We start from the raw sequence: 27,455 nt of genomic DNA, 5'->3' as shown, positions 1-27,455 counted from the left end.
AAAAGGCTAGAGCTACAAACCAACCTCCGGGAATCTTATCCCGCTGGATTATCCCTTCTCTTAGGAAAGTCTCTTCTGGCACACACCTTCTGTCATCGTTATGTCCTTCAACTAGCCACACAATGAACACATTCACCTTGAGCCCTGCAAATCAGGACAGGAACATTTTGTCACCTAGAAGCCCAGTGCAAGCAAATTTTCAGCCTAGACAAATATTTCTGACACCATCATGCAGACATGCTGCTGATCACCACTCCAAGCCTCCTACTGCTCTTGCAGTCCTCCCACTACTGCACCTCCAGTCGCCGAGGTCCAACAGCCCCTTCCCAGGACAGGGAGCCAGGGAGAAGATAGTATGCACATATCTCCTCAGTCCTCAGCTGGCTTTACTCCATCTCTTTGCCCCCCTTCCACTCGCACCTTGCTGCATCTCAGCCTGATGAGAGCTCACGTAATGATCCCTGTGCTCACCACTCACCACTGGGGAATAATCCCCTTCTCCCTCTGCCAAAGAGGGATATATATCCTTGCTACCTGGATATATGAAGTCACAGCAGCCAGCCAAGAAAAAACATTGTTTGCCCATCACTTGGCCTCTCATCTCGACTGTGACAGACCTGCTCTGCCCTCAACTCCACCGAGAACATGCACAGCTGGCCAGATGCGTTCCCTGCACCAGGAAGCTGACATGAAGTGACATTTGAGAGAAAGAAGGAGCAGAGATGCTTGTGAGCAAGACACACACACCTTCATGGTAAGACCAAGTCAACGCATCCAGGATCTAAGTCAAGCTTTGATCAAATAAAAGATGAAATGTTTCTTAAGCAGGGAAGAATTTCAACACTCTGAACACCCCTCTACCACTCCAATTTCAACTTCAAAAGGGCACCCCAGCAAACACTTCTTTCCAATGTATGAAAGACAGTTGATTTATCTAAAAAATGGATCTCCAGGCCAGCAAAAACATGCACATTGCTGAGCTGGACATGTTCAAGGATCATGGGAGAGGCTTCTTTAGATTTTTTTGAACCATTTACAAACACCTCAAGGAATTTCATTCTGCAGCAAGTGACTTGACACACTGATGAAATCCATCCGAAATTACATCAGGCACTTCCAGGCAGACAGTTAAAGAAAAGGCACTGAAAACAGGAGCCACACGGCACGTAACAACTGCCTTTACTAATCGGACTGCTTGGAAGGGAAAGGGAAAATTCAGTGGATTGATTTCTGAGGAGCATGAAGGGCTCATTAGACTTGCATAGAAAATCCACTCAAGTCTAAAGGCACAGATACATCTCCTCCAGACTCCAGTGTAAACTGCATATGCTTTCCACAGGCACTTTAAAAAACAGCCTACAACCAGCAGATTTCAGTGCAAAACAAAGCTCCAACTCGCAGATGGAGCAGATCCATCCTGCTGCAAGAAGAGATTCAAAGATTCATTCAGTCCCTCACAGCAGAGCTGTGCCCACCTTAAAAGCCACACAAGGGGTTACCTAAAGGGCCACAATTCTCTGCTATATCCACCACATTCTGAGGCAATCTGCAAAGACAGCTTGGGATTGAGCTGTTCATGCTTAAAAGCCAAGAGGGAGCAATGCTGCACAGAGCAGATTGTGCATCTCAAAGCAGCAGTGATCCAAATCAAGGGCTGCACCCCTGGCAAGGCTGAGCCAGCCTGGTGCTCTGCCAGGCTTTGGCAGGGCTGCCAGCCACCAAACAGCCCACTGACCTCTGCCCAGGATCACCCACCCGAATTCTCTTCCCAGGACTGGTATGAGATGAGTGGGAACATCTCTGCACTGCTCTGCAAGGATTAGCAATCCAGCTCAACTTACTTCTGCAATTACCTCTTTTCTTTCCTGCGTCCACGGGTTGGCAGAGCCCTGCCGGCAACCCATGCGCTACAGCGCTGCCTACTTTAATGATGAGTACCCCCAAGTGCAAGGACATGCCCTCGGGGTGAGCCCCAGACACCACGCCAGTCCACCTCTGGAGTCTGACCACCACGGTTACAAGCAAAGTTCCTGAGGTAGAAACCAGAGATTACAGTGGATGGGCAGAAAAAACCTAGAAAGCCAGCCCAGCTCCGATGCGACTGCAGTACTAGCGAGAGATCCCCTGAGAGCTGCTGACCTTCTCCCAAGACATCAGCTGGTGCTTCTCTGAACAGAGGCTGGGAATAGCCAAGATGCTGAGTCTGGGGTTCCCCCTCCACCTGGCTATGGGGCAGGTACACAAGGGAAACAAGCAATCAATTCTGATTTTGTTTAGCAGTCTCAGCTGTTCTGATAAAGCTGAAGATGTTCATTTTGGTTTTGCAGGAAAGGGCTCAGTACTTTTTCACAGACTTAACAGGTCTGCTGTCTTTACCTGCATGCAGAGCCACAACTCTCCTAAACCTGTGCCATGTTCCAGCAGCTCCAGAGACAGCCCTGATACGCCACACACCCTCTCAGCATCATCCAGATGAAGGACCCACAAGTCTTGGGTCATGAGTCCATGGGTGCTTTACTAAGAGCTTCCGACTCTCACAGTCCTCCCACACCTACATACAGCCAGCGCACAGCCTAGGAAGCAGTAAGCCAACCTACTAGCCAACTGACCTCATCAACCAGCAGGCTAAGCAAACTGGAAAATACTGGGAGCTGGGTGGAAGCCAGCACCCCGACTCTTTCTTCACTAATTCATCAAGTGTCAGAGCATTGCTACAGCTAAATTAGCAGCATTCCCTCAAAAGACGCAGAGACAACAACCAAACCTCACCAGCAAAATAAGCTTATTCTGCTCAAGACAAACTCAAATCTACAGCTCTCTTCCAGCTTTTGAATAACATTTCTACTGGGAAAAAAGGGAACGGCCACCCTCAGCACTTCCCCTCAGACACTGCTTCATGATCCAATTTTCAACGCTTCGCCAACCAAAAGGGATTTGTCTGAAAATCTGGACGTGGACACACCCCAGCACCAGCATCTCAAACAGCAATGCCCAACACCCGTACAGGCACACACAGACACTCCGACAGGCAAAGCAGTTACAGTTGTGTGGCTGTAAGTGTCAGGACAATTTGTTACTTCCATGCTGATGAACATCAGCTTTCAGAAGAAACGCCAGGCACGCCATCTCAAAAGCATTTTCCCCAGCCGTTTCTAACAGCCTCATGATGCTGAAAAGCCCAAATTCCAAATGAGGACATAAATGTCACCAAGGAGCAATTTCCTCTACTCCCCACTACTACGCAGTAAGAACTGCTCAGCTAAGCCCCAGCAAATATGCAAGGAGCAAGGTGGTACCTAAACACTTCCCAATCCTGTGGCTGGCAACACCCTGAAAAAAGACAATGATGCAACATAGAACAACAAGCATGAAATGAAGAACACAGTTCTTTGAAATGAAGCAGAGGGGCGTGAAAGGGAGAAGATTAAGACACCCGCCTTATTGGCATGCTACAAGTGTTCTAGATACACCGGGCTCAGCCCCAACGTGGAAAGAGCAGTTGCAGTGTCACATTTCCCTCATTTTTATCCTATGAGGGCTGCTCTCCTGGCAGACTTCCCCATGGCTTTTGGGAAGGAAAGGAGAAAGCTGCAGCACTGCTTGTTCAGGACAGATAAATATGTTTACTTGGTCCTGCTGAAACTGCAGTGTATTAAGTACAGAGGGAATGGGACAGTTTAAATGAAATGCCTTGAGAAGGAAGAGGCTGGCTGCAGAGGGCAGCAAGATAATCCAGAGGAACGGATGCAGGGTGAGGAAGACTAAATTAGAAGCCTGTAAATACTTAACACAGTACTTGAAAAGGGTGAGTAACGAGGGAGGGAGAGACACAAAAGCCATACTATTATTGCACTTGTCACCTGAAGGGACTGGGCCCATCTCCTCTCCATGGGAGCTCCCCACAGGGCACGCAGAGGTCCTGCCACTTCCATCCTCATCCCAGCTAATCCCAGCTGATGAAGGATAGATGTCCATATCTTATCTGTGATGCCACCTGCCCCTTCCAGAGCAGCTAACAGCCTTGCTCTGCCAGGCAGAGGCCACATCTTGATGTGTCTCATGTTAGCTGGGACCTTTGCAACAAGTTCACCTGAAAGCTGCAGCCCAGCAGCGAGCTGTTCCAGAGCAGGACTGAATAAGTGGTCCTCTTTTAGAGAGAAACAGTGTCTTCGTTCAAAGGCTTCAAATGATGACAACCATGCTTCACACTTTCACTCATTCAACCAGACAGAGCTGATTTAGTTCAAGTTTCTCAAGGGTCAACTTCTGGTCATTTTGTTGTGCAAGATGAAGACAGAGCCACAGCACTTGACACCTCCATGCAGATGGTAATGGTCTAATAATCTTTCAAACCAAACAGAGCTCACCAGGTCTTTCATTTTAAGCTCTATCTGTTCAAGATTCAACCATCCTAAGATCATCTCACACTGCAATCAAGCCTTATGGATGATGGAGTCCCAAGCAACCAACCTCTGGGACAGGCATCACGTTTTTCCAAAGCCCTGAACACAAGCCTTCATTTCCAAGGGCGTTCAGCAGCATGAAGTACGTCTGCTAACACTGGGGGATGGCACAAGGAAGCATGTCACAGCCATATACCTCCTTCCTATCTAGAGCAAGAATAAGAACATGCAATACTATCAGGTGTGAATTATCTGCCTGGAAAACCTCCATGCGCTACAGTTAAGTCAGTCAGTACCTTGCTTTTCTCCTTAGGTGCACATCTTGGGGCTGGAGGGGGAAGCTTTTTGCATATCAGGATGGAACAAAGTGTAACTGGGTTAGACTATTTCTCATTTCTGGAAAGAATGAGATTTTAACATTACTTCTCTCAAGAGCAGCCTGTAAATACCCAACTGAGAGCTGTTTTGATTGACCACCTTGAGAAAAAAAAATGCAAAAACATTGAACTGCACAAGGAAAACCATCAAACACTCCAAATCTGAGCTATTGACAGCAAAGGTAAAAACCCTTCATCGGATGTAAGTGGGCAGCCATTGCTCGACAGAACGCATTAGTGATTGTCGGTAGTGAATTTTGTTCCACTCATTCAGACACGCGTTAGACATCTGCCCAGATCCACGCAGATAAACGCAGAGCAGCTCAGAAATACGCTGCATACAAATTGCTGAAGTGACAGCTTAGCTCATCTCAGCTGCTTGTTCCAGCAAGCCCGTTTCTAAGCAAGACCAGCCTCTCGCTGCAAATGGAGCTGCACCTCGCATGGTGGTACCACCAGCAAATGGAAGAAGAAACTCCCCTTAAAGTGATGGCAGCTACCCTCTGCGAACGAACAACAGGATTGCATTTCTAGGTGTTTAAAAAAAAAAAAAAAAATCATCTTCCCCAACCAAATCCTCCCTTGTGCTAACATGGCAGACAAGGATGCAGGCAGAAATCTCCATCCCTCACCTGAAGTAAGTGGTTTCTACTCTTTACGGGTTTAATTGCTCCAAGCCAGGAGGGCAGGTGTGCCATGCAGTGCAGCTGGAAACACCTGGCAAGAAAACTTCCATTTTCACACCTGTGAAGTTAGACTTAAAACAAAGAAATGCCCAGCAGCTAAAGGAAAAAATGCAAACCCCAGAAAGGGGGCCAGCCCCATGCCCCGCCTGGTACGATTTTAGGACAAGAAAGAACAGGCAGCTCAGAAAGAAACTAACGGAAGGGACAAGGGGGCAATCTCAGCACAACGTGGGGATGCCTGCGAGGTGCGAGGCACACGCAGGGACCGCTGACACCACCAGTTACACCAAGCAGCACCACCCCAGCCCCAAACCCACCGGGCTCAGCAGCAGCATCCCCAGCCCGGCTGGAAAACACACGGGATTTAACAGCACGGGAACTCACCTTGAGCAACCACACTATTAACATGAAATATTGGAATCCCTTGGCCAGGCACCTGGGGGATGCAACAAAGCAAGGCAACTCCGGGGTGCCGTGACCTCAATAACGCTTGCCACCCCCAAATTTTGGGCTGGGTGTAGACAGCCCCGTTCTCTGAAATGCCTTCTCCTCATGGTTTTCTATTATTGATTAATTTGGCTTTTTCGCTTACGGCTGCCCTCCAGCCTCCCCCCTCCCCGAGGGCGGCTACAGAAGATGGCACCGCACCGGCAAGGCGCTGCCCACCCCTCCTGCCGCAGCCCCGCCGGCAACAGCCCCCGGCCCCACCTGCCGCAGGGAACGGGGCAAAAAAAAAAAAAAAAAAACCGGCAAAAAAGGGGGAGAAAAAATATCCGCCCCTCTCCCTCCCCACCGGGCACCCCGCCCCGCACCTGCAGCCGGGCGGCAGCGCTGCCGCAGGGGACGCCCCTCGCACTGCTGCAGCGAGCGGGCTGCCGGGCCAAACCGCGACCGGCACCGTGGGTGACACGCCCCTCCGCGGCGATTTTTTTGGGGCTGAAATGGTTGGATTTGGGTTTTTAGCTTTTTTTTTTTTTCTCCTCCCCTCTCCACCCGTTTCACGCTTTCGGCGTAAAGACAGCGAAACGCGCCGGCAGACCCGGGGGGGGGGGGGGTGGTCCGGCCGTGCAGCACCCCTTCCCGCACGCCCCCCTCCCGCCGGCCGGAGGCCGTGCCCCTACCTGCCGCTGCAGGGGAGTCCGCACCGGAGCCGGGCGGCGAGTGACAGCGGAGGCGCGGGCGGGGCGGGCCGGGGGCGGGGCGGGGGGGGGCGCGCGCGAGCTCCGGAACCTTCGCCGAGCCGGCGGGGGGAGGAGGGGCCGCAGCGGCAGGGCGCATGTGCCGGGCGGCTCGTGCCCCCCCCGCGATTGGGGAAGCGCTCACCGGCGCATGCGCGGTGCGTAGAGCGGAGGGAGGGAGGGGCCGCCGCGGTCTTTTGTCTGCGGGAAGCGGGCGCGCGCGGCCCCGCCCAGCAGGGGCGCTCGCGCGCTGTTCCCCCGCAAACCGCCCCCGGCGCCATTTTGTGCTTGGTGCTGGTTGTGGTGGGGTGCGGGTCAGCTCCGGCCTCCGCTCGGGGCTGGCGGGAGACATCGTCTCCCCAGCCCCGGCTCCCGTTTTCTGCGGGTAGCCAGGCATTCCGACAGGCATGCCGCGGGGCTGGACTCACTACCTCAGGTCCCACTCTGCTGTCAGCCACTGTCCTCAATATCCAGGGAGGTGGAAAATACTAACAGCATCCCCTTACCTTCCTCACCAGCCCCTGACAGACCCACAACATGCAGCTGTCCAGGTTTAATTGCAGCCACTTGTAAGCTCCATACTTAGGAAGGGAAAGCAGCCTTCTCCTACCCAAGGTGGGCAACTCTGTGGCCGTTAGCCACACATGCACAACGGGTAGGCACTGGGATTCCACAGCGTGCATGGAGGAACGGTGGGCAGCTTTAATTAGCATCTGGCTCAGCAGGCACCTGTAGGAAGGAGTCAACAGACAACATGTTGATCGCCCTGAGGCATTGGGGAGCATTGGGGTTCCCTCATCACCCATTGGAGAACCTGCAGTTCAGCCTGGAGAGCTGGAAAGCGGAGGGAGAGGCTGAAGGAACAAGTCATACTCCCAAAAGATCCCGCTCCACCTTGCCTGCTTCATCTGGAAAAGCAGTGAGATGCTCTGACTCTGCCCGGGAGCATTATGGACACAGTGGAGATCCCTCAGTGGAATTACTGCCTTTCATTACAGGGTTACTATCCCTGGTAATTGGATTTAGTGGAGAAACTGCAGGAGGGATCTTCTATCAGACAGGCTCAGGGTTTCATGTTTTCCCGAGAAACATTCAGGTGCAAATCAAGGGCAAATGTCCAGTCTAAGAACATGCTTCTGGCAGAGGTTGTTAAAGGGAAAGCTCGATAGGGAAAAAGAGAAACAGATGTGGAGCCTGCAGCACCAGAGGTCTTTAAAAGCAGGCTGGGTTGGGAATGGTCCATCTCAGTTTGCAATAAAGGTTTCAAGGTGTCTTGTAGCCCTATGGAGAGTCAAAGCCCTTCTCTTACGACAGTATCAATAATTGCAGAAGTACAAAATATAGTCAGGAGGGGAAGAATCTGGATTTATGAACATTCAACACCATGAGGTTTTGTTGGGTTTTTTTCAGGTCAATAGAAACAGGTGAGGCATCTAAAACCAGGGGAATGGCTCTTTTCTGCCCATTTTTAAACTGGCTAAAAAGTACCAACTACAAATTAGCGGGAGAATTTTCCCAGGATAGACACATCTTCTCTGAAAAAAACCCCAAACCCACTGCTTTGGGAATTGTAAAATAAATCCTCCAGTGCTACAGGGGGATCCATCCTTGTGAGACAACACAGAACAAGCTGAATTTGAACTTTCGATGCAAGCAGCTACAGTTCAATTCTGGAACAGCAGCTCTTCCTACAGGCGGTACAGATGTACCGGGAGCACAAGACTCACTGCGAACCAGCTGAGCATCCTCGAACAGGACTATTTCTTCATCTGAAGATAACCAAAAGAGATTCCCTGCCCTCATTTCCTAAAACAAAGTACTCTGGATAATGACACCTGCTTTCTGAAGTCAGCTCAGTCCAAGCTTAGCTTTGCCTGCCAGAGTTCTCAGCTCGCCACATACCGAGTCCCTTTCGGATCCAAGAAATCACGGGCTGGGAAGCATCATTAGCCAGTCCCAGCTGATGTTCGGGCACAGCCACTCTTACCACATTGTGGCCCTTTAGAAGATCTGTTGGCAAAGTCTAGTCAAGAATTAAATGCATCAGCTGCTGGATCACAGTACTGCCATGCTTAAGTAAAACTGCAATGATTCCCCCAGAGTCAGCCCTCCGGGACTGCCATCACACCAACGAGCACCTTCCTGTCCTGGCCCAGGGTGCAGCCACAGAAGCCTGGTGGCACAAACCTTGAAAATAAAATGCTAAGAGTATCATAAGCAGTCCTATCTAGAAAAGGCACAATGAGCAAAGACCCAGCATCTTGCTGTTTAATTCCATCTGTATGCAGAGAAACAGAAGCGCATGGATATTCTTGGTAAACAAGATTCCTGCAAAGGAATAATCAAATCTGCATACAAATCTCCTTCTCACCAACACCCTGCAGGACCAAAACCATGGGCTGAACATCCATGTCAGAGGGGTAGCAACTGGGAGAAGCCTCCCTCGTTCAGGTACCCTCACTCCCCACATCTCACACGTATCTCTAGCTCGCTGCAGATCCATCCCTTTGATGCAAAGCCCCGCTGTGCTGCAAGACACTCATTTTGTGCTACATCTCAGGTGCAGCAACCCTCCACCTCTGCTCCCCACACTGGCAGGCACATGCTGTTTCGCACTGGACGGATGCGGGATGCAGCTGCAGCAATACCAAGGTGTTACGGGAACTGCTGGAGCAGCCTGAGTGCTCCGAGCCCCAAGTGGAATGAGCTCAGGGTAATCGACAGATCTTCCCCTGGCCAAGAGGAACTGCAGAGGAACACTGTAGGCAGATTTCTTACCTGTACGCACAGCAGGCTGACAGCTGACATAGACTTTAATTACTGCACAGAGCTCCTCTGCCCACTTTGTGTTCATAGGGTGGTTTCATTTACAGGGAGAAGGACCTGTGAATTTATCCTACAATTCTCAGTCCAGGCTCTTTCTTCCCCTCCATTCCTTTTGGCCCGTACTGCTGCTAGGTGAAAAGACACTATTTCTAACATCAAGTGATAAAGGAAACCTTTAGGAAGGAAAGCATTAAGCATTTAGCTTCCATACCTGTTTCTTCACCCATAGAACAGAGCTCATTCTCTTTACAGGTGAGTTTTGCAACTTGTTTCACAACTCTATCAAGGTTTTCCATGGCAGGTGCTACAGAACATAGGACACAATTTCTCAGGTCTCACCTGCCCTGGGAATTGACCTGCAGAACTTCTGGGTTACAGTGGGTTTAAGTCTGATGTCCCCAGGGCCTCGTCTGTCCACAAGCTGCTTCATTTCAGTCACTTAATTCAGATTAAGGATGGCTTTTGCAAAACCATAATGATCCTAGTTGAAATAAATACTCAGATTCCCCACTAGCTTAATTTCATTACAGTACCACTCAGATCCCTTTTGCAACCTGGCCATTAAAATTCACCTAAAAAAAAAAGGAAATGGGCTAATCGCTTTCAAAATGGTTTTCAGCAAGGAGACAGGATTGATCTTTCCGAAACAATTCCAGATGCTGTTGCATGCTGATAGACCACAGGATGCCCCCTTCCTAAATCAGGAAGCCCCAGGCAGATGCAGCCCCCCCAGACTTGCTTCCCAGGGCACGGCCACTAATGCAGCCGTGGCATCGGACCAGGGAGCCGGCTGGGTTTCCTAAACTCACCATGCTTTGAAGCCTCTCCACGGAGACGGCAGCAGGGAGCTGGGCATTACACAAGCGGTTTTCCCAGCCGTGCGTGTACACTGTTAGCACCAGCGGGCATTACTCAGGCCTGCGCTGAGCGGAATGGAACAAGGCTCATGCAAACCTTCCCTGACAGCTCTGACTCTGCGTCTAACTTTGCAGCTCAAGAGGGGATTAGAGTTCAGCTGGCTCCATTCCTCACAAGTTGAAGCCAAATGCACATATTTGCAACTCGAACACACTTCTCTCCAGCTGAAGACAACTTACATTTCATTTTCACAGGCAATCCGAGCATGATACACCCCTATAACTCCCACCAAGGCCAGCGGGACTGCAAAGATGTAAATCAGAGACAGAAACACCCTCAGCGTTAGGACAGCGCAGGCAGCGAGCAGGCCGTGACTCAGCAGAAAGAACCAGCCAGCAAGGTCATCGCCTCTCAGCAGCACTGAGCATGGGAAAAACAAATTCACCACTTTCCCTCTGATCACTTTAGCAAATGGAGAGACCTGACAAATTGAGACTGAGGCACTTACTTACACTATCTTACACACTTCCCTCTTGGCCCCACCCCAGCTGGAAAAAGATTATTCCTTTTTTTTTTTCAGCTGAGCAGTGTGGAAGGCATGCAGACACCTACAAACAGATGATAAGACTCAATATCCCTAAGGATTTTTTTGTTTTTAATTAATCATGATTCCATTTCTAAATTACCTACTACAAGAGGCTTTCCAGATCATTTAAACCCCATGTACCTAAGAGGCAGAGTCGACTCCTTAGGGAGTTACAGGATGTATTCACTTGCGTGACCTTGTGGGAATTACTAGGTTCCTGGCCTCACATCACGTAAAGTCAAGACTCACTTGGCCTTGGTATCACGGAAGGGCAGCGAGTGCTTGCAGAGACTTTAAGATCCCCGTGTGTCCGCGTGCCCAGGCTAACGGCCCCAGCGGTTCCTCTCCCTCGAGCACAAACTCAAGCACAGGGTGTTTACAGCCTCTCCCCAGGCACCAGCAGCAGCTTGCAGGGCTGAAGCCAGATCACAGCTCCTGGCATTGCCCCCTTCGGTGACAAACTTCAGAGATGCCAGCAGTGTCTTTATTTCCGGAGGAGAGCAGCCACCACAGCTCTGCCAGTTCTGCAGAGAGACGGGGAACATTGCTCTGGGGTGAAACAGGTTATTTACCAAATACCACTTTCTGCAAACTCTGAAGCCCTAAACTGCTCCTGCTTACAGAGTCTGCTGGTGGCCATCTGTAGATTGCCTGTCCTTGAAGTCTTTCCTGTTCTTGCCACAGGATGGCACTCACAGAGGAGCAGAGATGGACCAGTGCCATCTTTATTCCTTCAGTTTAAGGCCGGGCAAGAGTTCACCCTATTTTAAAGTCAGGAAGAGGACTGCATTATGCAGTACCACTAACAGGTTTTGCAGTGAAGTTACCCCAGAGGCACCAGGAACCTCCAATCTGCAGGTCCCCGGAGGACACGCCGGCTGGAGCGCCACTTCGGTCATGTCCCAGTTGTGCAGCCCCAGGCACCCCAGGCACTCGTTACCTGCCGGGGCTGCAGAGGGCCAGGCCAGGGCTGTGCTCCTTTGCAGTGTCCATCCAGGTTTCGGAGGGGCTTTGAGCGCCGTCTGCGGCTACCGGCCCACGTTACAGCATCAGGCAGCACCTCCGTCGGCAGGGTGCACCGGATGCCTTCCAGCACCGCTCTGCTGCTCTCCCATCAACCCACAAACAAGCTTAAGGCGTCTTCTCTAGATTAAAACACCGACAGAAATAAACCACCTCGGAGAACTCCCTTCTTCGCACAAAGGGACTTGGGACTCTCCGAGGGAAACACAGGCACTTCCACTACCGTACCGTAGTTGAGCAACTACATGAAGCAGAGAGAGGATTTTTGCCTCCCAGACAAGGCAAGTCCCCACAACTCTTACAGGTCCAGGTGGAAGTCACGGAGAAGGCTCCGATGTTTGTACCTGTCGGTGGAGACACGAGCCAGCCATCCCCCGACACTACAGCAGCCCCTTTTGAGGAGTGTGCCTCAAAATGTAACAGCACATTTTTAACTACAGCTTTAAGACCAGAGAAGGGACTTAAGAACCCTCTTCTCAGACTTATTAATGAATAAAGCCACTTTCGAGTAGAAGAGCTAGAAATGCAAGAGCCAACCTGTAGCCCTTCAAATAAAGGGGATTTTCCGCTTCCAGCGCTGGACAACACCCACCCCCTTCCCTGGGCCGCAGCAGAGCTGAGGTGAGAGACTGCAGAAGGAAGGGGTAGGTGGTCTGTGCTTGCTGTGTCTGGGCCAGCTTCTGCTGGGAGGGAACTAACGAGTTTTGTTCCTCGTTAGCAGTAAGCGGAGCAGCACAGACCCTGGCTGGGTGCCGCGGCAGCGTGCACGTAACGGGGCAGCTCCTGCACACTGGGCCCCGGACGAGTCCCATGTCCCAGCCTGCCCCGGCACGCGCTGCAGGCACTGCGCCCGAGGAAGGACTGAGTGCTGCCTGCCTCCGGCACAGCGAGTGTGCAAACCCCACCGCCTCCGGCATGGCAAGCGTGCAAACCCCAGTGGCCCCTGGCTAGTGAGCGTGCCAGCCCCAAGGCTACCAGCACGGTGAGTGTGCAAGGCACACCTCTGCCAGACTGCTGAGGGTGAGTGTGCAAGGTACCCTCTGCCAGCACCGTGAGTGTGCAAGGCGCGCCCCAGCACGCGCGTGCCCGTGCGGGTGCAGCCGCCCTCCCGGCCCAGCAGGGGGCGCAGGGGCGCGCGGGCCGCAGGGCGCGTGCGCGGGGCCGGTGCGGGGCGGAAGTGGCGCGCGGGGCCGGCGCGCGGCGGTGGGGCGCGGGACGCCCATGGGGCTCCTTAAAGGCGCCGCCGCCCGCCCCCCTCCCGGTGCCGGCGGAGGGAAACGCCGCACGTGGCTGGAATGAGCAGGTGGGGCGGGGCCCCCCGGTGACCCCCCTCGTGACCCGGCACGCTGCCTCAGTTTCCCCCCGGTACCGGGGGTCGTGCGGCTGTGCTGGGGGCAGAGGCGGCCGCGGGGTCCCCTCGGGCTCCCGGCCTTGCTGGGGGGGGAGCGGGGCCTCGGGACGGGGGGGAGCAAACCCCAGGACAGGGGGTGCACAGTCTGGGGGGTGCCAGGTGCCATGGGGGGGGGCTGTAGACCCCGAGAGAGGGGGTACAGCGTTTGGGGGGGGGGGTGTCAAGTGCTTGAGGGGCTCCAAACCCCGGCGGAGGGGGTACAGCCCTGGGCTGGGGGCTACGAGCCCCGGGAAGGGGGTGTGCAAACCTTGGGGGGAGGGCTCCCCGGGGCAGCGGGCCAGGCTGGGTGCCTGTGTGCCCCAGGGGACACCGCAGCACCCGCTCACCCCCTTCCCTGGGAGGGAGGTTTGTCCCCCGGCCCACCCGCGGCGGGGGGTGGCTGCGGTGGGGCCCGCAGCCGAGCTCTTCCCCAGAAGCGCTGGTAGCCGTCCCTGCCTGTTCGGGCAGCTCTCGGGTCAGGGCAGCATAGGTGGGGGTGTGCCCGGGCAGGATGAGGCCCCTGGTGCCGTTTGGGCGCTTCCAGGGACGGTGCGGGGGGACATACAGCTTTGCAGCCCCAGCTGAGCAGCCCAGCTGCTGGGTAGCACTGGAGGGGTCTGTCCGCAGGATTTCTGTCGGTGTTCCCTGTCGCTCGGGCTCAAACACCCAGCGGGACCCTTCCTGCGCGGGAAGAGGCTGCTGAGCTTCTCGTGTCCCCCGGAGTTTCTCGCCTTTATCATCTTAACATGTATTTGTTTCCCTCCCTGCCCCTTTGCATCGAGCATCACAGCGCTGTACCCAGACCCACCAGTGCCCCAGACCGAGCGGTAGGGTCTGGGTCATGCTTTCGGGGGATTATTTTTTCCTGGATGGAAAAGGGAGCAGCTCCCAGCTGGGAGGGGAGCTCGGATGCAGGCAGGAAGTCCTTGCCGGCACCCTGGGGGTCCTCCGCTCCCCCATGCAGAAAGGGAGAGGGCCGTGTTGTGGCATGTATAAGTAGCACATTTTGAGCCGTTCAGGTGTTGCAGCTCTGTGAGCGAGAGATTTTCCTCCTGCTTGCATAAGGTTTACATGAAGGGCTGGATCGGGGGGAAGGATCTGATGCTGGGGTGAGCACCCTGCCCGCGGTGCGGTTTTGCAACAGCCACGTGGTCCATGGCAAGTGTGCCAGGGCACTGCACCGCCTCGCCACCGTCCCGTGACGGGCGCAATGGGACCTGTGCCCACCCTGCAAACAGCACCCAGCTCTCCTGGTGAGGCTGGTGTGTGCGCCTCCAGGATAGACCCATCCCTGCTCGCAGCCTTGGGTACCTAACGAGTCCAAAGCCTGTAAGTGAGAGATTTATGGCTGCTCTGACCTTGCAAAATTGCTGAGTCAGATGGTGAAGGTTTGTTGGTTTGGGGCTTTTTTGCTGCATTCCCTAGCTTTAAAAAAACCCATGAGTTCCCAAAGCCTGGAAGCCCTCCGGCCATGGCCCCGTCCTGACGTGAGTACTGTCCCTGTGCTGCGGCGAGGGGGAGCAGCTGGTCCTGAGCGTGCACGGCACGCTTGGGCTTGCTTCTCTGCGTGCTCCTCCTGCAGGAAGGGTGCGATATCCCCTGCTTCCCGAGGGCAGAGACGCTGATCCCCGGGGCCGCAGCCTTGCCAAACCTCGTGAGCAGAGGAGGCATGCAGAAGGTTTTGGACATTTGAACGCTTTTTGGGGTGCTTGTTGCAAGCTTGCCCCCTCTGTGCGAGGGGTGATCCCCCCCATGTGTCCTTCCATGTCTGCATTGGGCTCTGCTGCCTTCTCAGTTGGGGCTGGGGGGGGGCTGTTGCAGAGCATCTAGTCTTTGGACTTTGCTCCTTCCTGTCCCTTAATTTTCCAGGCGCAGGGAGGGGGTGATCCTCCCTCCCCGAGGGAGTGGGAGCAGGGGGGTGGCCTGGGCCGTCCCCACCTCTCCGGCATGGCTGGGCCCGCTGCCAGCGATGGGGCCAGGGGGTGTTATCGGGCCTGGGCCGGCCCCAGGAGTGGTCCCCTCCCGGGGCAGCATGATTACGGAAGGGGGGGCTGTGCTTGCCCTGCACCACGCCGATAGCGTGGCAGGAGGTGGGACGCCCATCTTCGCACCAGTGGAGCAGGGATGTTGGAGGGGCTCCCCAGGGATCCATCGCGCATCCCTGGGCAGGGACGCCCCCAGGAGCACCCCCGGCCTCAAGCATCCCCCCCCCGTGTGTTGCAGGGGACCAGCGCCATGGCCGAGAAGACGTTGCCAAGCCCCAGTGGGGCCATCACGCCACTGCAGCAGATGCTGGCCTCGGGGACCGGGGCCATCCTCACCTCCCTCTTTGGTGAGGACCGCAGGGAGCGGGTGGGTGCTGGGGGCTGGCACGGTGCGGTGTGGCTAAAGGGTGGTGTTGTTTCAGTGACACCGCTGGATGTGGTGAAGATCCGGCTGCAGGCACAAAGGACCCCTTTCTCCAAAGGTAACCCCACTCGGGGCAGGGTGGGTGTCTCCAGCCAGCCCCCCCCCAGTCAGCCAGCGAGCAGCCCACATGGATGTCTCGATTGGCAGAGCCGGTGGCAGGGATTTGTCGGCTCCTGAGCGTGGGGCCGTCACGAGGTGGCAGGTTACCGTGGGCCCCTCATCCTGACGGGCTCGAGGGGCCCCACTGGGGGAACCGGGCTGATGCTCTGCTCTGTCCTTCCCCATCCACAGCCCCGTGCCAACGCCGAGTGGGGTCAGCGCTGTGCCTGGCAGCCCCCTGCCAGACAGAGAGTGGGGCAGAAGGGCTCACCCCACTCTGGCTGCTCGCTCATTCCCCCTCTGCCTTTTGTGCCTGTCTCCACACTGCTCCCCTCAGCTTCCACAGGGCAGGAGAGACCCCATGGGTTCTGCCCCCCTTGTCTGTCCCCCTCTCTGTGGGGTCAGTGGGCTGGGGCTGGTCCCAAGGGACTGGTTTGGTGACAATAGGGACTGCTTGGGAAGTGGCTGCAGGAGCATCCAGCCCCTTCACCCATGGAGCTGCCTGGGTCAGAGCTGTGGGACACACGTGTGCCCCAACGACGGCACATCCCCCGTGTTGTCACTCAGCCCGTCCCTGTTGTGTGTTTCAGCGTTGCCAGCATGGTCTGTGCCCTGGGGCACTCGGCGGGCCACATGTGAGTATGCCCCAGGGCTCTGGGCAGCTCCCATCGCCAGCGGCTTTGCTTTCCCAAGCCTTGACCCCAGTTTCCTTCCCTGATGGTGGCCGTTTGGGCTCCTCCGGCTGGGAGGACATCCCGCTCCGGTGTGGGGTCTAAGATTGTCCCCAGCCCCACAGCTGCTCCTGCAGCCCTGCTTTGGGGCTGGCCATGCAATGTCCCTGCTGGGTCCTTGCCCGGGGGGGTCTGCTGGGGGTCTGTTGTGCAACAGGCCTCGTTGTCTGTGGTCCCCCCTGTCCTTGCCCTGCCTTGTCACTCTGTCCTACTGCTGCGTCGAAGTCCCCTTGGATCTCTGCTGCCTCGCTCCCCGCTGCCCGGCGTGCCTGTGCCTGGCCCAAGAGCCTGGTGGAGGGGTTTATGCTGACTCCCTGCAATGGCATCCCCACTGTGCCAAGGCAGCGGATGCCAAACGAGGCTTAAACCTCTCCTGCCACTGGCAATGGCTCCTGCCGTGCCCCTGTCCCCACGGTGGGCCCAGATTCCCCCCCACCCCATGGGTCTGGCTGCGATCAGACCCTTGCTGGAGGGTCAGCCCTCTCCTGGCCTTGGTCTGGGGCTCGTCCCCACCAGGCTTGGGCACTGAGGGTTTGGCTCTCTCCTGGAAGAGGTGGTGGTTTTGGGATCAAATGGGCTGGGTGTGGGGCAGAGGGGAAGGGTCTCTTGTCTAATGGTGATGCTGTTGCCTCCTGTCCCAGGGAAGTGTTTCCTTTACTGCAACGGGCTCATGGACCATCTGTACGTCTGCCAGAATGGCAACAGCTGCACCGCCTGGTACAAGGCCCCCACCTGCTTCACTGGCACACTGGTAGGGGCTGCAGGCAGGGTGGGCAGGGGACTCCCTGTCCCAGGGAGGGGGTCAGGGTGTTTGCTGGGGGGATGTGCTTGCCCCTCTTCCCCCCTCTAACCTTTCCCCCTGTGCTCCGCTCTCTCCCCAGGATGCCTTCGTGAAGATCACACGCTACGAGGGCATCAGGTCTCTGTGGAGCGGCTTGCCCCCCACCCTGTGAGTTTGGACCCTGCCTGGCAGGGGGTCCAGGTGCAAACGCCTGCCCAGGCATGTGGGCATCCCCCCCCAGCCTTGTGCCAGCCCCTGGGGAGGGCACACATGTCCCTCACCACCCCTTCTCCTCGGCAGGGTCATGGCTGTGCCAGCCACCGTCATTTATTTCACCACCTACGACCAGCTCCGGGACTACCTGCACGCTCGGACGGGAAGCCGGGGACACCACATCCCCTTGCTGGCCGGGGCCCTTGCCAGGCGTGAGTACCTCCCCTCTCCGGGTGCCCCCCGTGCCCACCCTGCATCCTTGCAGGAGGGCGCAGCAGGTCTCTTGGCTGTTGGTGCCCACGTTCGACGCCTGGCTCTTCTGGCACGGTGCTCTGATGGCTCTGGGACAGCTGCTGGAGCAGACAGGGCTGATGCCCAATGTCCCCCCCATTGCAGTGGGCGCCGTGACGGTCATCAGCCCCTTGGAGCTCATACGCACCAAGATGCAGTCCCGACAGCTCAGCTACCGGGAGCTGCGTGTCTGCATCCAGTCGGCAGTGGCTCAGGATGGCTGGCTGTCCCTCTGGAGGGGCTGGGGACCCACCGTGCTGCGAGACGTCCCCTTCTCAGGTATGGCTGGGGGGGAGGCGGGGTGAGCCGTGGCACTGGAAGATGGGGGGACGAACACGGGCCAGGACAGCCCTGCGGTGGGGAAGGGGGAGGTTGGCGTGTTGGGGGTGCCTCCTCGTAGCACTGGTGTTTCTCATCTCCTTCCAGCTCTCTACTGGTTTAACTATGAGCTGGTGAGGGAATGGCTCTGCAGGCAGGTCCAGCTGGACGAGGCCACATTCATGATCAGCTTCACATCTGGGGCCGTCTCTGGGACGGTGAGTTTGGGGCTCTGGGGTCTGCGCTGGGGCTCACTCAGCCGTGAGCCGGGGGAATGGCCCCCGTGGGGACAAGGGGCTGGGGTTGGGATGGTGCTGGGAGGTGGGACAGCAAGGGCCCCACTCACCACCCGGCTGCTGGTCCCGCAGGTGGCTGCGGTGCTGACGCTGCCCTTCGACGTGGTGAAGACCCAGCGGCAGATCGAGCTGGGAGACAGCGAGGTGCACCCAGGTGAGGGGCTGAGCTCCAGACGGATGGCCTGGGGGCAGCTGGGACTCCCCGGTGGTACGTGGGTATCCCCAGACCCTCACCCCCTCCCCTCTCCCCACAGTCACAGCCTCCAAGCCTTCCTCCACCTGGCTCCTCATGCGGCGCATCCATGCCGAGTCTGGCACCCGGGGGCTGTTTGCAGGTAAAGCTGTGCCCCCCGCCCCGGGCTGGGGTTAACTAGCGCCCTGGTGTCACTGAGGGGTTAACGGGGTTGTCCTTGCTGTCACTGAGGGGTTAACGGGGTTGTCCTTGCAGGCTTCCTGCCCCGCGTCATTAAGGTGGCACCCGCCTGTGCCATCATGATCAGCACCTACGAATTTGGCAAGACCTTCTTCCAGAAGCTGAACCAAGAGCGGCGGTTGCGTGGGTTGTGAGCTGGGGCAGGGCTGCACAGGGACGGTGCCAATCCCGCTCCCGGCAAGGTGCCCCAAGAGCAGCGGGGACCGCGCTCGGCTGTGCAAAGCCCAAATGCCTTCGTGCTGCACTCTGCCTCCCTGCTGCCTGCGCACAGAGGCAGGGCCAGCCTGGCCCCGCTCTCCATCCCCATCCGCACTGGGGGACATCTGTGCCTGCTGCTGTGACACTGGGGGGATGCGGAGTCCCCCGCGCTCATCCCTTGAGGCTGGACAGATGCTGCTGCTGGATTTGTGGATGCTCCGGCGAGGATGGGGTGCCCCAGGAGACTCGACAGAGCCCCAGCTCCTGCTCTGTCAAGGACCAAACCCTTAGGGGCTTCTCCGCATGCCTGCCTGGGCCCCCCAGCCCTGCTCCGGCCGGGGATCTGCCCCTCGCCGTCAGTCACGCACAGTGGCCCCTTGCCCGCTCTGTGTGGCACAGGGATGCATCAGGACCCTCTCTCCCTGCCTCCGGACCTCTCCTCCTGTTCAGGGTGTCCCTGTCCCCTGGCAGCCCCTGGGCTCAGACCCTGCGTGGGGACAGACCTCGCTGCTGCTCTGGGGGGGTCAGCAGGCATCTGGCAACAAGCCTCTGCCCGTGCACTGGCCCTTGACTGCGAGGGCCTGCCCCAGCATTGTGCCTGGTGTGGGCACTGTCCCAGCTTACCCCGGGACTCCAGGGGGGAATTTCTCTTATTTTCTTAAATAAAAGGAAATACTATTTGTCTCTTAGGGCAAGGGTTTATTTCCCTGCTCCCTGCATGCTGGGGCTGTGGAGGGCATCCCCACGGGTGAGACCCATGTCCCTGCTGTGTGGGCACCCTGCTGTCATCGCCCGTGTCCCTGCTGCATGGGCACCGTGCTGTCATCGGCCGTGTCCTTGCTGGGCTTCTGGGGGTGAGGAGCCCTGGGACCTCCCTGCTCCCCCTGGCAGCAGCCCACTGTTGGTGGGGCAGGGGTGCCCCATCCTTGGGTGACCTGCAGTGTCCCAAAGGTGCTCTCCCTGCCCTGGGGGGGCTGGAGGAGGCTCACTGGACCCCCAGCATCCCTGCCTGGGACAGGACCCTGTGCAGGGGGACACGCTGGGTCTTTTTTTTTTTTTCCCCCCTTTCCCTCTCCTGGCTGAGGGGGAGCTCACAGAGGCCACCTCGACTTGCTGCGTTTATTGATTCCTTTTGCTCCAACAAGGCAGATGGGGCTGAATTAAAAACCAAAATCGCCCAAAACAACCCAAAACCCGGGGGAGGATGGGAAGGGGGGGGGCTATGCCTGTCGTGAGGATGCTCCTGCAGGGAGGGACAGGCCAGCCCCCCTGCAGTGCGAGGGGGGCCGGGGGAGGCTGGGCACTAGAGGGCAGGCGAAGCCCGGGTGGGCGCCCGAGGGAAGAGCGGTGCCCGTGGGCTGAGCAGGACGGACACGGGGGCTGTGCCCGCGCTCTCGCCCCCGGAGGGGCTTTGGCCCCTACCCCCTCCCTTGCTCCCCAGCAGCGGTCACTCCCCGTGTCCCCCCCGGCGGCACAGTTTGCCCCCCCATCCCCAGCTCACATGGCTCCCGGTCCAGCATCCCCCATCCCAACGTGTCCATGTCTCCAGCCAGGGACCGGGCTGGGGGTCCGAGGCGCAGTCGGGGTGGGGTGTCAAGACGGGGAGGGGGATGCCTGTCCCCAGCCTCCCTGGTGGGTTTGGCGAGTCCCTCGTCGGTCCTGGGGGTGAGGTCAGTCCTCTGCCGCCATGCTGGGCCGGGTGGCTGGGCCGGGGGGCGGCGAGGGGGCCGGGGGTCTCAGCTGGGGCTGCGGGTCGGGCTGGCTTCGGTGCTGTCGCTCACCAGGCACTCGTTGGACTTGAGGCTGGCCAGGGACTTGCAGCTGGGCAGGGAGGCCAGGGAGCCGCAGAGCCCCAGCATGGAGGGCGTGGGGTCCTTCCCTGTGGGCACAGAGCGGGGCGCCGGCGTCACGGGGGGGGCTGCAGCCTCATACCCCAGCCCTGCCGCGGGGGGACGGGGATGGGGATCACCTCTCCGGGAGGGACCTGGGTGTCCTTGCACTGCTGGGACAGCATCCCTGGCACGGGGAGGGGACTGCTGGGGGGGGTCCAGATGCCTGGATGTGTGTTGGGGGACATGCTGAGCCCCGTGGGGCACCCTACAGTGGTGGGGGGGTCTTACCCAAGGGCCCCCAGGGCTCGCCTTCGCGCTTGCCCTCGCCCAGGCGCTGGGAGTCGGAGCTGAGGCTGTTCTCGGCCGAGAGCTGGTCGGTGCTCATGAAGCTGTGCCTGCAGAGGGACGGCGCTGAGCCCCCCCCCGCGCCACGGCCCCCGGGGCCAGGACAGCCCTGCCGCCAGGGCCAGCCCTTCTCCCCAAACCCTGCCCGGGCCAGACCCCCCTGGGGCGGGATAGGGCGCTGGGCATGGGTTGGGACGGCTCTGCCCCCGCCGAGGGGGTTACCTCCTGTACAGCTTGCCGTCCGAGCCACTCTCGTTGCCGTTGAGGGTCCCCAGCGAGGGCCACTGGTTCACCAGGGGTGTCACCATCTCCTTGGAGAGCTGGGCCAGCTGCGGGTTCTCGCAGGGGATCAGCCCCGTCCTGTGGCAAAGGTGGGTGCTCAGCACCTGGCACAGCTGGGAGTGCCGGGGACCTGCCGGGTGATGCGGCCCACGGGACGTATGGAGCATCGGGGACCCACCACACGCCACAGGACATATGGGCCACCCACTCAGAGCCCATGGGGCACCCAGGCACCAGCCTCCCCCCCCCCCAGCCCAGCCAGGTCTGGCAGCAGCAGCGGGTGCCCACTCACAGCTGCTCCTGCAGCTCCAGGATGATGCCCTCCAGCTCCCTCTTCTCCAGCTGGTTCTGCACCATCACCTCCTCCAGGCGCAGCTTCAGCCGCTTGTTCTCCGCCTCTAGGTCCTTCAGCTGTGACTCCCGCAGCCGCACCAGCTCCTCCAGGTACCCCTGCGCAAGGCCGCCATCAGCAGCGCCCCGCCGCCCCCACCGGACACCCCCCCTCATGTCCCCAGGGCCACTCAGGGTGACAAGGCGAGGGCTGGGTCACCACAGCAGTGGGATGAAAGGCTGCGGGTACCACCGGGCTGCGGGAGCGGGGATGCAATGGGGGGATGCTCCAGGCTGGAGCATCCCAGGGGGGTTGGTACCCAGATGGCCCCATCCCGGCTCCTGGTACCTTTTGGGCATAAATGATGCGAAATTTCTGCTCCATCTTGCGCCACTTGTTGTACCAGCTGTCCTCATCAGTGACCAGGGGCAGGTAGGGGTGCTCAGGGGAGCTGTCCTCGCTCGTGCTGCTCTCCACACTGCCCCGCTCCTCCTCCTCGCTCAGGTAGTCGTAACTGGGGGGTACGGGGGTTCAGCGGAGACGGCACCATGGCAGAGGGCTGGCATGTGTTGGGGAACCCCAGCTGAGCCCCACCAGGATGCCAGGGGAGATGTGGTGGGATCCCCACCCCAGGGAGGGCACCCTGGCTCTTACCTCTGTGTGAACTTCAGGTAGGGTGTGTAGTCGATGACCACAGGCATTTTACCGTCCATCACCTCGCCCTTCAGGCAGAAGCTGAGCGGCGGCAGGAGAAGGAGCAGAGGGTCAGGGCAGTCCCGGGGGGCTGGCGGAGGGGGACAGCAGGGGCAGCGTGCCCGTGTCCCACCACACTGCACACCCCTACCTGAAGTCGATGGCGCTGAGCCCAATGAGCATCCCCGTGAGCACCATGGACTCCTCCCGCAGCATGATGGCCCCGTCATCGTAAAACCGCCTGCGGGGAAAAATGTGGCTGTGTGTGCAGCCACCGGCACCCCAAAACACACCACAGCACCCACACACCCTTAGCACTCCCGGGGCGGCACAGGTGTGGCCGTGGCCGTGGCCAGCCGTGCCACGGGCTGCTCACCTGGTGGTCCGCGTGTCCCGCAGGGCCGTGGAGATGTACTCGGACATCCGCTTCTCCATCAGCGCCACGCGGATCCAGGCACGGCCCTGCAAGGCACGGCCGCGTGGGGCAGCCCTGAGGACGATGCCACTGTCGGGTGCCCCCCGCCATGCTCCCACCGGGGCTCTGGGCACCAGCAGGTGGGTGGTCCCCACCCAGGAGCTGCTTTTGGCCCTGTTACACCCCCGCAGGGACCCACAGCTCCTGTTTTGCTCCAGCGACCCCATGGGGTCCTATGGGGTGAGATGGGGCTGCAGGAGGGCAGGGTGGAGGGGACGGGGGCAGAGAGGGGATGGGAGCAGGGATGGGAGCAGGGGTGGGATAGGGATGAGAATGCGGATGGAATGAGGATGGGACAGGGATGGGATGGAGATGAGGATGGAGATAGGATGGGGAAAGGGATGGGTCCATGTGCCAGGGACAGGGTGTGAACAGAGACAGGGCAGGAATGGGGATGGGGACAGGGATGGAGACAGGGAAAGGGACAGGGCTGGGGCCGGCACCTTCCTGACCTTGGCCCGGGAGGTGCTGATGTTCTCCATGTTCTCGATGCTGCTGACGCAGTTGTTGGGGACCTTGCTGCAGGCCAGGCGGATGTAGTCCCAAAACCCGCGCTGCCCATCTGAGCTGAACCAGCTGACGGGGCCTGCGGGGACCGAGGGGCTGCTGTGCCACGAACCCCGTCGGCCTGGAAAGCCCCAAGCCACAGCCCGGATACGCTCCCTGGTGCCAGCACGTGCACGCACGTACCCCCATCCACCATGCGGCACAGGGATGGGGACGGGAACTCGCCAGGGGCTGCGTGGGTGCCTGTCCCCACAGGCCACCGTTACCTTTAAAGCGGTGGCTGAGGATCTGCTCGAGGATGGCAGCAAAGTTAACGAACTCCTCGGAGGAGTCGTCGATGGGCTCTGACGTGTATTTCTCCAGCAGGGTCTTCACTGAGAACCTGGCGGGGGGACGGGCGTACAGGTGGGAGGGGATGGGCACCCAGCACCCTGCACCCAGCATCCTGCATCCATTTAGCGATGGAGCAAAATGCTTTTGCAGATGTTGGCTTTTGAGCCCGGCAGCGGGAAGAGGGCGGTGGGCTGAGCCGCAGGCTGTGGCCCTGCGTCCCCGGGGAGCCCACCAGGGCGGCTGCCGCTCCCCCGCCGTGCAAGTGGCCAGGAAAGGCAAACAAAGGCCCCCTTCCTCCCTGGCTGTGCGCGGGCGGTGATGGCTTCCCCTTCCGCCCGGCCACTCGTGCTCGGCAGAGAGAGATGCCGAAGACACGAGACCTGCTGAGCCCAGCAGGACAGCGGGGGACGGGGCAGGTGTTTGTGGGGGGGTGGGGGGGTGGATGTTGTCCTGTCTGTGGGTCACGGCCACATGGGGCAAGAGTGAGACTGGGAATCCCCGTGACCGCAGGTGGAGGGTGCCTCATCGTGGCAGTGCGGTCTGGAGACATCCTGGTATCAGGACGAGGGGTCTGGAGGTGCCCCGTGCCGTGATGAGGAGATCGATGGGGGTCCCTGTGTCATGACAGTGGGGTCTGAAGGTGGCCTGTGACATGCTGAGGAGCTCTGGGGGTCCCCATGTCATGACAGGGTAGTCTGGAGGTGCCCCTTGCCATGGTGAGGAGATCCAGGCGGTCCCCATGTCATGACAGCAGGGTCTGGAGGTGCCCCGGGCCATGGTGAGAAGCCCTGGGGTCCCCCGGACCCCAACAGCAGGACCTGTGGGTCCCTGGCACGGTGCCCCCAAGCCTTGGTGCCCCCCACATCCCCCCAGCAGCCGGGGGCCAGGCTCCGGTCACAGCCCAGCACGAGCAGCCCCTAACCAGGGGCCGGGGGGGGGCATCAGCCCATCCCCACGCTTGGGGGCTGGGGCCAGGCAGAGACCACCAGCCCCACCCGTGTCCCCACCACCCCATCCCTGTCCCCCCATCACCCCTCCCCCCAGTCCAGCCGGCCGTTGCCATGACAACCCTCATCCTCCATCCCTCCGCCTTCATCCCTCCATCCCCGCCGCCCGGAGCGGGGCCCTGACGTCACTTCCTCGGCCCCCCGCCCGCAGGGGGGGTCCCCGGCCTCAGCCCCCCCCCCCCCCAGGACCCCGCTGCCCCGACCCACCCCCCCGCACCCCTCCCCGCCCGACCCGGCCGCCCCCGGCATCCCCGGCACCGGGAGCCTCCATGTTGTCGTTGTGTCCCCGGCCCCCCCATCACTCCCCCGGAGCCCCCCCAGCCCCCCCACCGCCCCCGTCCCACCGCCCGCAGCCCCGCAGCCCCCCGCCCCCCCCCTTTTCCCGCATGCCCAGCCTCCTCCCCCCCCTCCAAAACTGAATTTCGCCCCAAAAAAGCGACTGCAGCAACAACAAAAAAATCCCCCCCCCCCCCCCCCCCCGGGTGAAGGGTCCGGGGCGGGGGGGGGGAGGTGGTATGAACCCCCCCATCCCTCCTCCCCACCCCCTCCAGCCCATCTCCTCCATCCCCGGCAGCGGTGGTCCTCTCTTTCTCCCCTCCCCCCCCCCCGCTTACCCTACCCCCCCCTCTATTTTGGGGTGCCCCCCAGCCAGGCCAGCCCCCACCTGCAGACGGTGAGGAGGTTTTTCCTCTCCACGACGATGTTTCTGGAGGAGGCTTTCTTGGAGGAGAGCCCCAGAGCCATGGCAGCCTGCACGCAGCTCGCTTCCATCCAGAGCCGAGCCGGCAGGGCCACGGCCACGGGCGATGCCCCTTCTCCCGTGGGCCCCCCCCGCGCCACCGCCACGGCCCCCCGCACGGCGCAGGCTTTGCTCCGCCGTGGGCCCCCCCCCGCCCGATGCCCACGCCAACGGGCCGTGCGCCGCCCCCCCCCCCCCAAAAAAAAAAAAAAAAGGGATGCGGGGCCTGGTCCTCTCCCCGCCTCCGGCCCCCCCAAATCTCTTCCCTGGGGAGGGAGGGGATTGGGGGATAAAGGGGAGGATGAAGATGGGGGGCAGTGGTCCCCGGGGGGGGCCCTCCTCCCTGCAGGGCCCAGCCCCTCGCCATGACGTGCCACCGGTGGGGACCCCGTGGGCAGAGCCACGGGTGGCTGACGGGCTCCGGCCGGACCCTGGGCAGCCCCCGGGGAAATTGGGGGGCCCTTCATGCCCCCCGGGACTGAGCTTGGCTGCCCCCCTCCCTGCCCTGTGTCCCCCACGTTGGGGGGATGCTGAGCATCACCCCTCATTTCAGAGTGTGTGGGGTGCGTGGGACCCCCCCTAGCAGGGGGGTGGGTGCAAGCTCCCAGGGGGGGCTGGCTGTGCCGGGGAGGGGGAGCCCTGCAAAGCTGCCAGCACCCCGCTTTTGTGCCGTGCCCCGGTTTCCCCACTGATGTGACAGGGAAACTGGGGAGGGGTGAATACCGTGGGCACCCACATCCCCCCTGCAGCACCCAGATAAATCAGAGTCACCCTGAGCAGAGAGGCAAATCTCCCGGCCACAACCCATGGGGACACGTCCCCCCTCTCTGTGCCCCCCAGGGTGCCCCACACCCTCCCCTGCCCCTGCAAAGGACTCTCAGACACCCTGGGGGGAAGGGACCCCCAAAATCCCCAGGGCTGCTGCAGGGAGGGGAGCCCTTGGCAGCACCCAGATAACGCGGGGGGCTGTTATCGAAGCACCCAGCCCACAGCTATCTTACCTCCCGGCCCCACAGCCCCGCCGTGGGTGCCACCGGGTCCCCAAAGTGTGGGACGGGCCGGCAGCGCGCGGCCCCCAGCCTGGACGGTCACCCCAGCCGGGGCTGGCGCAGGGGGGAGCGGCACCGTCCTCAGCCCGCGGCTGGGGCACGAGCAACGCTTGTCCCCAAGCACTGGGGTGGCTGGTGTGTGCACGTGTGCACGCGTGTGTGCGCATGTGTGTGCAAAGCTTGCCCAGCTCACCCTTCTCCCCTTCCCTGCACCCCGGGATTTGGGGCTGGGGGTCGGGAGCCCTTCAGGGACGTTGTACATGTAGAAACATGCACGTGCATGCGCACACGTGCATATATGTGTGTGCATACACGTGCATACACATTTACATACATGCACACACATGCATGCTCACTTGAGCATGCACATCCACGCATGCACACACATGTGCTTGTACATGCATGCACTCGCACGTACACACACGTGCTTGCACACCCGCATGCACACACAAACGTACACACAGATGTGCACTCACGCGTGCACACAGCCCCCCCCCTCGCCCTGCACCGAAGCAGCCGTGCCCGTGCCACCACCTCTCTGCAGGCACCCCAGGGACGGGGATCCCAGGGGACAGACAGAAGCCCCAGCCACATCCCCCGTCCCCTCCCGCCTCCTCTCCGGGGGAACCTCCCCAGGAACCCCCTTTTTTTAAAAAAAAAAAAAAAAAAAAAAGAGAAAATCCCCAGCCCCCTGTGCAGGGATGGCCAGAGGGTTCCCGGGGATTCCCCGCAGGGAAACCCGGAGCCTCGTAAACAAGATAGTGGG

The 27,455-nt window shown here is 59.4% G+C and overlaps 3 protein-coding genes across 13 annotated transcripts in view; 1 reads left to right on the top strand and 2 right to left on the bottom strand.

Annotated features, from left to right (window-relative positions):
- Nucleotides 1-9,502, bottom strand: part of MAPT (microtubule associated protein tau) — a 56,112-nt gene extending 46,610 nt beyond the window's left edge. For 6 of the 7 annotated variants that reach the window (XM_075775402.1, XM_075775396.1, XM_075775399.1 and 3 more), the window contains exon 1: nt 6,588-6,727. The gene's annotated coding sequence lies outside the window, so the exon portion shown is untranslated. Of the gene's footprint in view, nt 1-6,587; nt 6,728-9,422 lie in introns of those variants that run through there. The other variant, XM_075775397.1, reaches the window with a different exon arrangement.
- A 3,592-nt stretch (nt 9,503-13,094) lies between these two features.
- SLC25A39 (solute carrier family 25 member 39) lies at nt 13,095-19,785 on the top strand. Of its 4 annotated transcripts, none has more exons than XM_075775428.1 (12): nt 13,106-13,240; nt 15,551-15,659; nt 15,735-15,794; nt 16,426-16,470; nt 17,208-17,317; nt 17,448-17,515; nt 17,648-17,772; nt 17,957-18,130; nt 18,278-18,387; nt 18,538-18,619; nt 18,720-18,800; nt 18,914-19,785. In XM_075775428.1, exons 2-12 carry the CDS (start codon nt 15,563-15,565, stop codon nt 19,030-19,032), a joined length of 1,071 nt encoding a protein of 356 aa, XP_075631543.1. In that variant the 5' UTR covers nt 13,106-13,240; nt 15,551-15,562; the 3' UTR covers nt 19,033-19,785. The 4 variants fall into 4 exon arrangements, with proteins under 4 accessions (XP_075631545.1, XP_075631543.1, XP_075631542.1 ...); XM_075775427.1 differs by lacking the exon at nt 13,106-13,240 and adding an exon at nt 13,568-15,005; XM_075775430.1 differs by lacking the exon at nt 16,426-16,470 and having other exon boundaries at nt 13,095-13,240.
- A 418-nt stretch (nt 19,786-20,203) lies between these two features.
- Nucleotides 20,204-25,791, bottom strand: RUNDC3A (RUN domain containing 3A). Of its 2 annotated transcripts, XM_075775415.1 has the most exons (12): nt 25,566-25,791; nt 23,828-23,943; nt 23,507-23,640; nt 22,956-23,041; nt 22,731-22,820; nt 22,541-22,621; nt 22,235-22,400; nt 21,848-22,005; nt 21,496-21,633; nt 21,217-21,323; nt 20,548-20,975; nt 20,204-20,505 (listed from the first exon to the last, which is right to left on the bottom strand). In XM_075775415.1, exons 1-11 carry the CDS (start codon nt 25,670-25,672, stop codon nt 20,833-20,835), a joined length of 1,326 nt encoding a protein of 441 aa, XP_075631530.1. In that variant the 5' UTR covers nt 25,673-25,791; the 3' UTR covers nt 20,204-20,505; nt 20,548-20,832. The 2 variants fall into 2 exon arrangements, with proteins under 2 accessions (XP_075631530.1, XP_075631531.1); XM_075775416.1 differs by lacking the exons at nt 20,204-20,505; nt 21,217-21,323 and having other exon boundaries at nt 20,556-20,975; nt 25,566-25,776.
- Nucleotides 25,792-27,455: the final 1,664 nt, after the last annotated feature.

This window comes from Balearica regulorum, chromosome 24 (assembly GCF_011004875.1).
Source record: "Balearica regulorum gibbericeps isolate bBalReg1 chromosome 24, bBalReg1.pri, whole genome shotgun sequence".
NCBI classification, from domain to species: Eukaryota; Metazoa; Chordata; class Aves; order Gruiformes; family Gruidae; genus Balearica; species Balearica regulorum.
This window is presented reverse-complemented; position numbering and strand designations above follow the sequence as displayed.

Excerpts from the sequence above, each read along its gene's own strand:
- SLC25A39 (XM_075775427.1), top strand. Across the intron at positions 15,795-16,425 it reads AAGGACCCCTTTCTCCAAAG|CGTTGCCAGCATGGTCTGTG; the intron begins GTAACCCCACTC and ends TGTGTGTTTCAG. Across the intron at positions 18,388-18,537 it reads CTGGGGCCGTCTCTGGGACG|GTGGCTGCGGTGCTGACGCT; the intron begins GTGAGTTTGGGG and ends CTGGTCCCGCAG.
- RUNDC3A (XM_075775415.1), bottom strand. The coding sequence starts at position 25,672 with ATGGAAGCGAGCTGCGTGCAGGCTGCCATGGCTCTGGGGCTCTCCTCC. Across the intron at positions 23,944-25,565 it reads AACCTCCTCACCGTCTGCAG|GTTCTCAGTGAAGACCCTGC; the intron begins GTGGGGGCTGGC and ends TCCCCCCGCCAG. Across the intron at positions 20,976-21,216 it reads CGAGCCCTGGGGGCCCTTGG|GGAAGGACCCCACGCCCTCC; the intron begins GTAAGACCCCCC and ends CTGTGCCCACAG.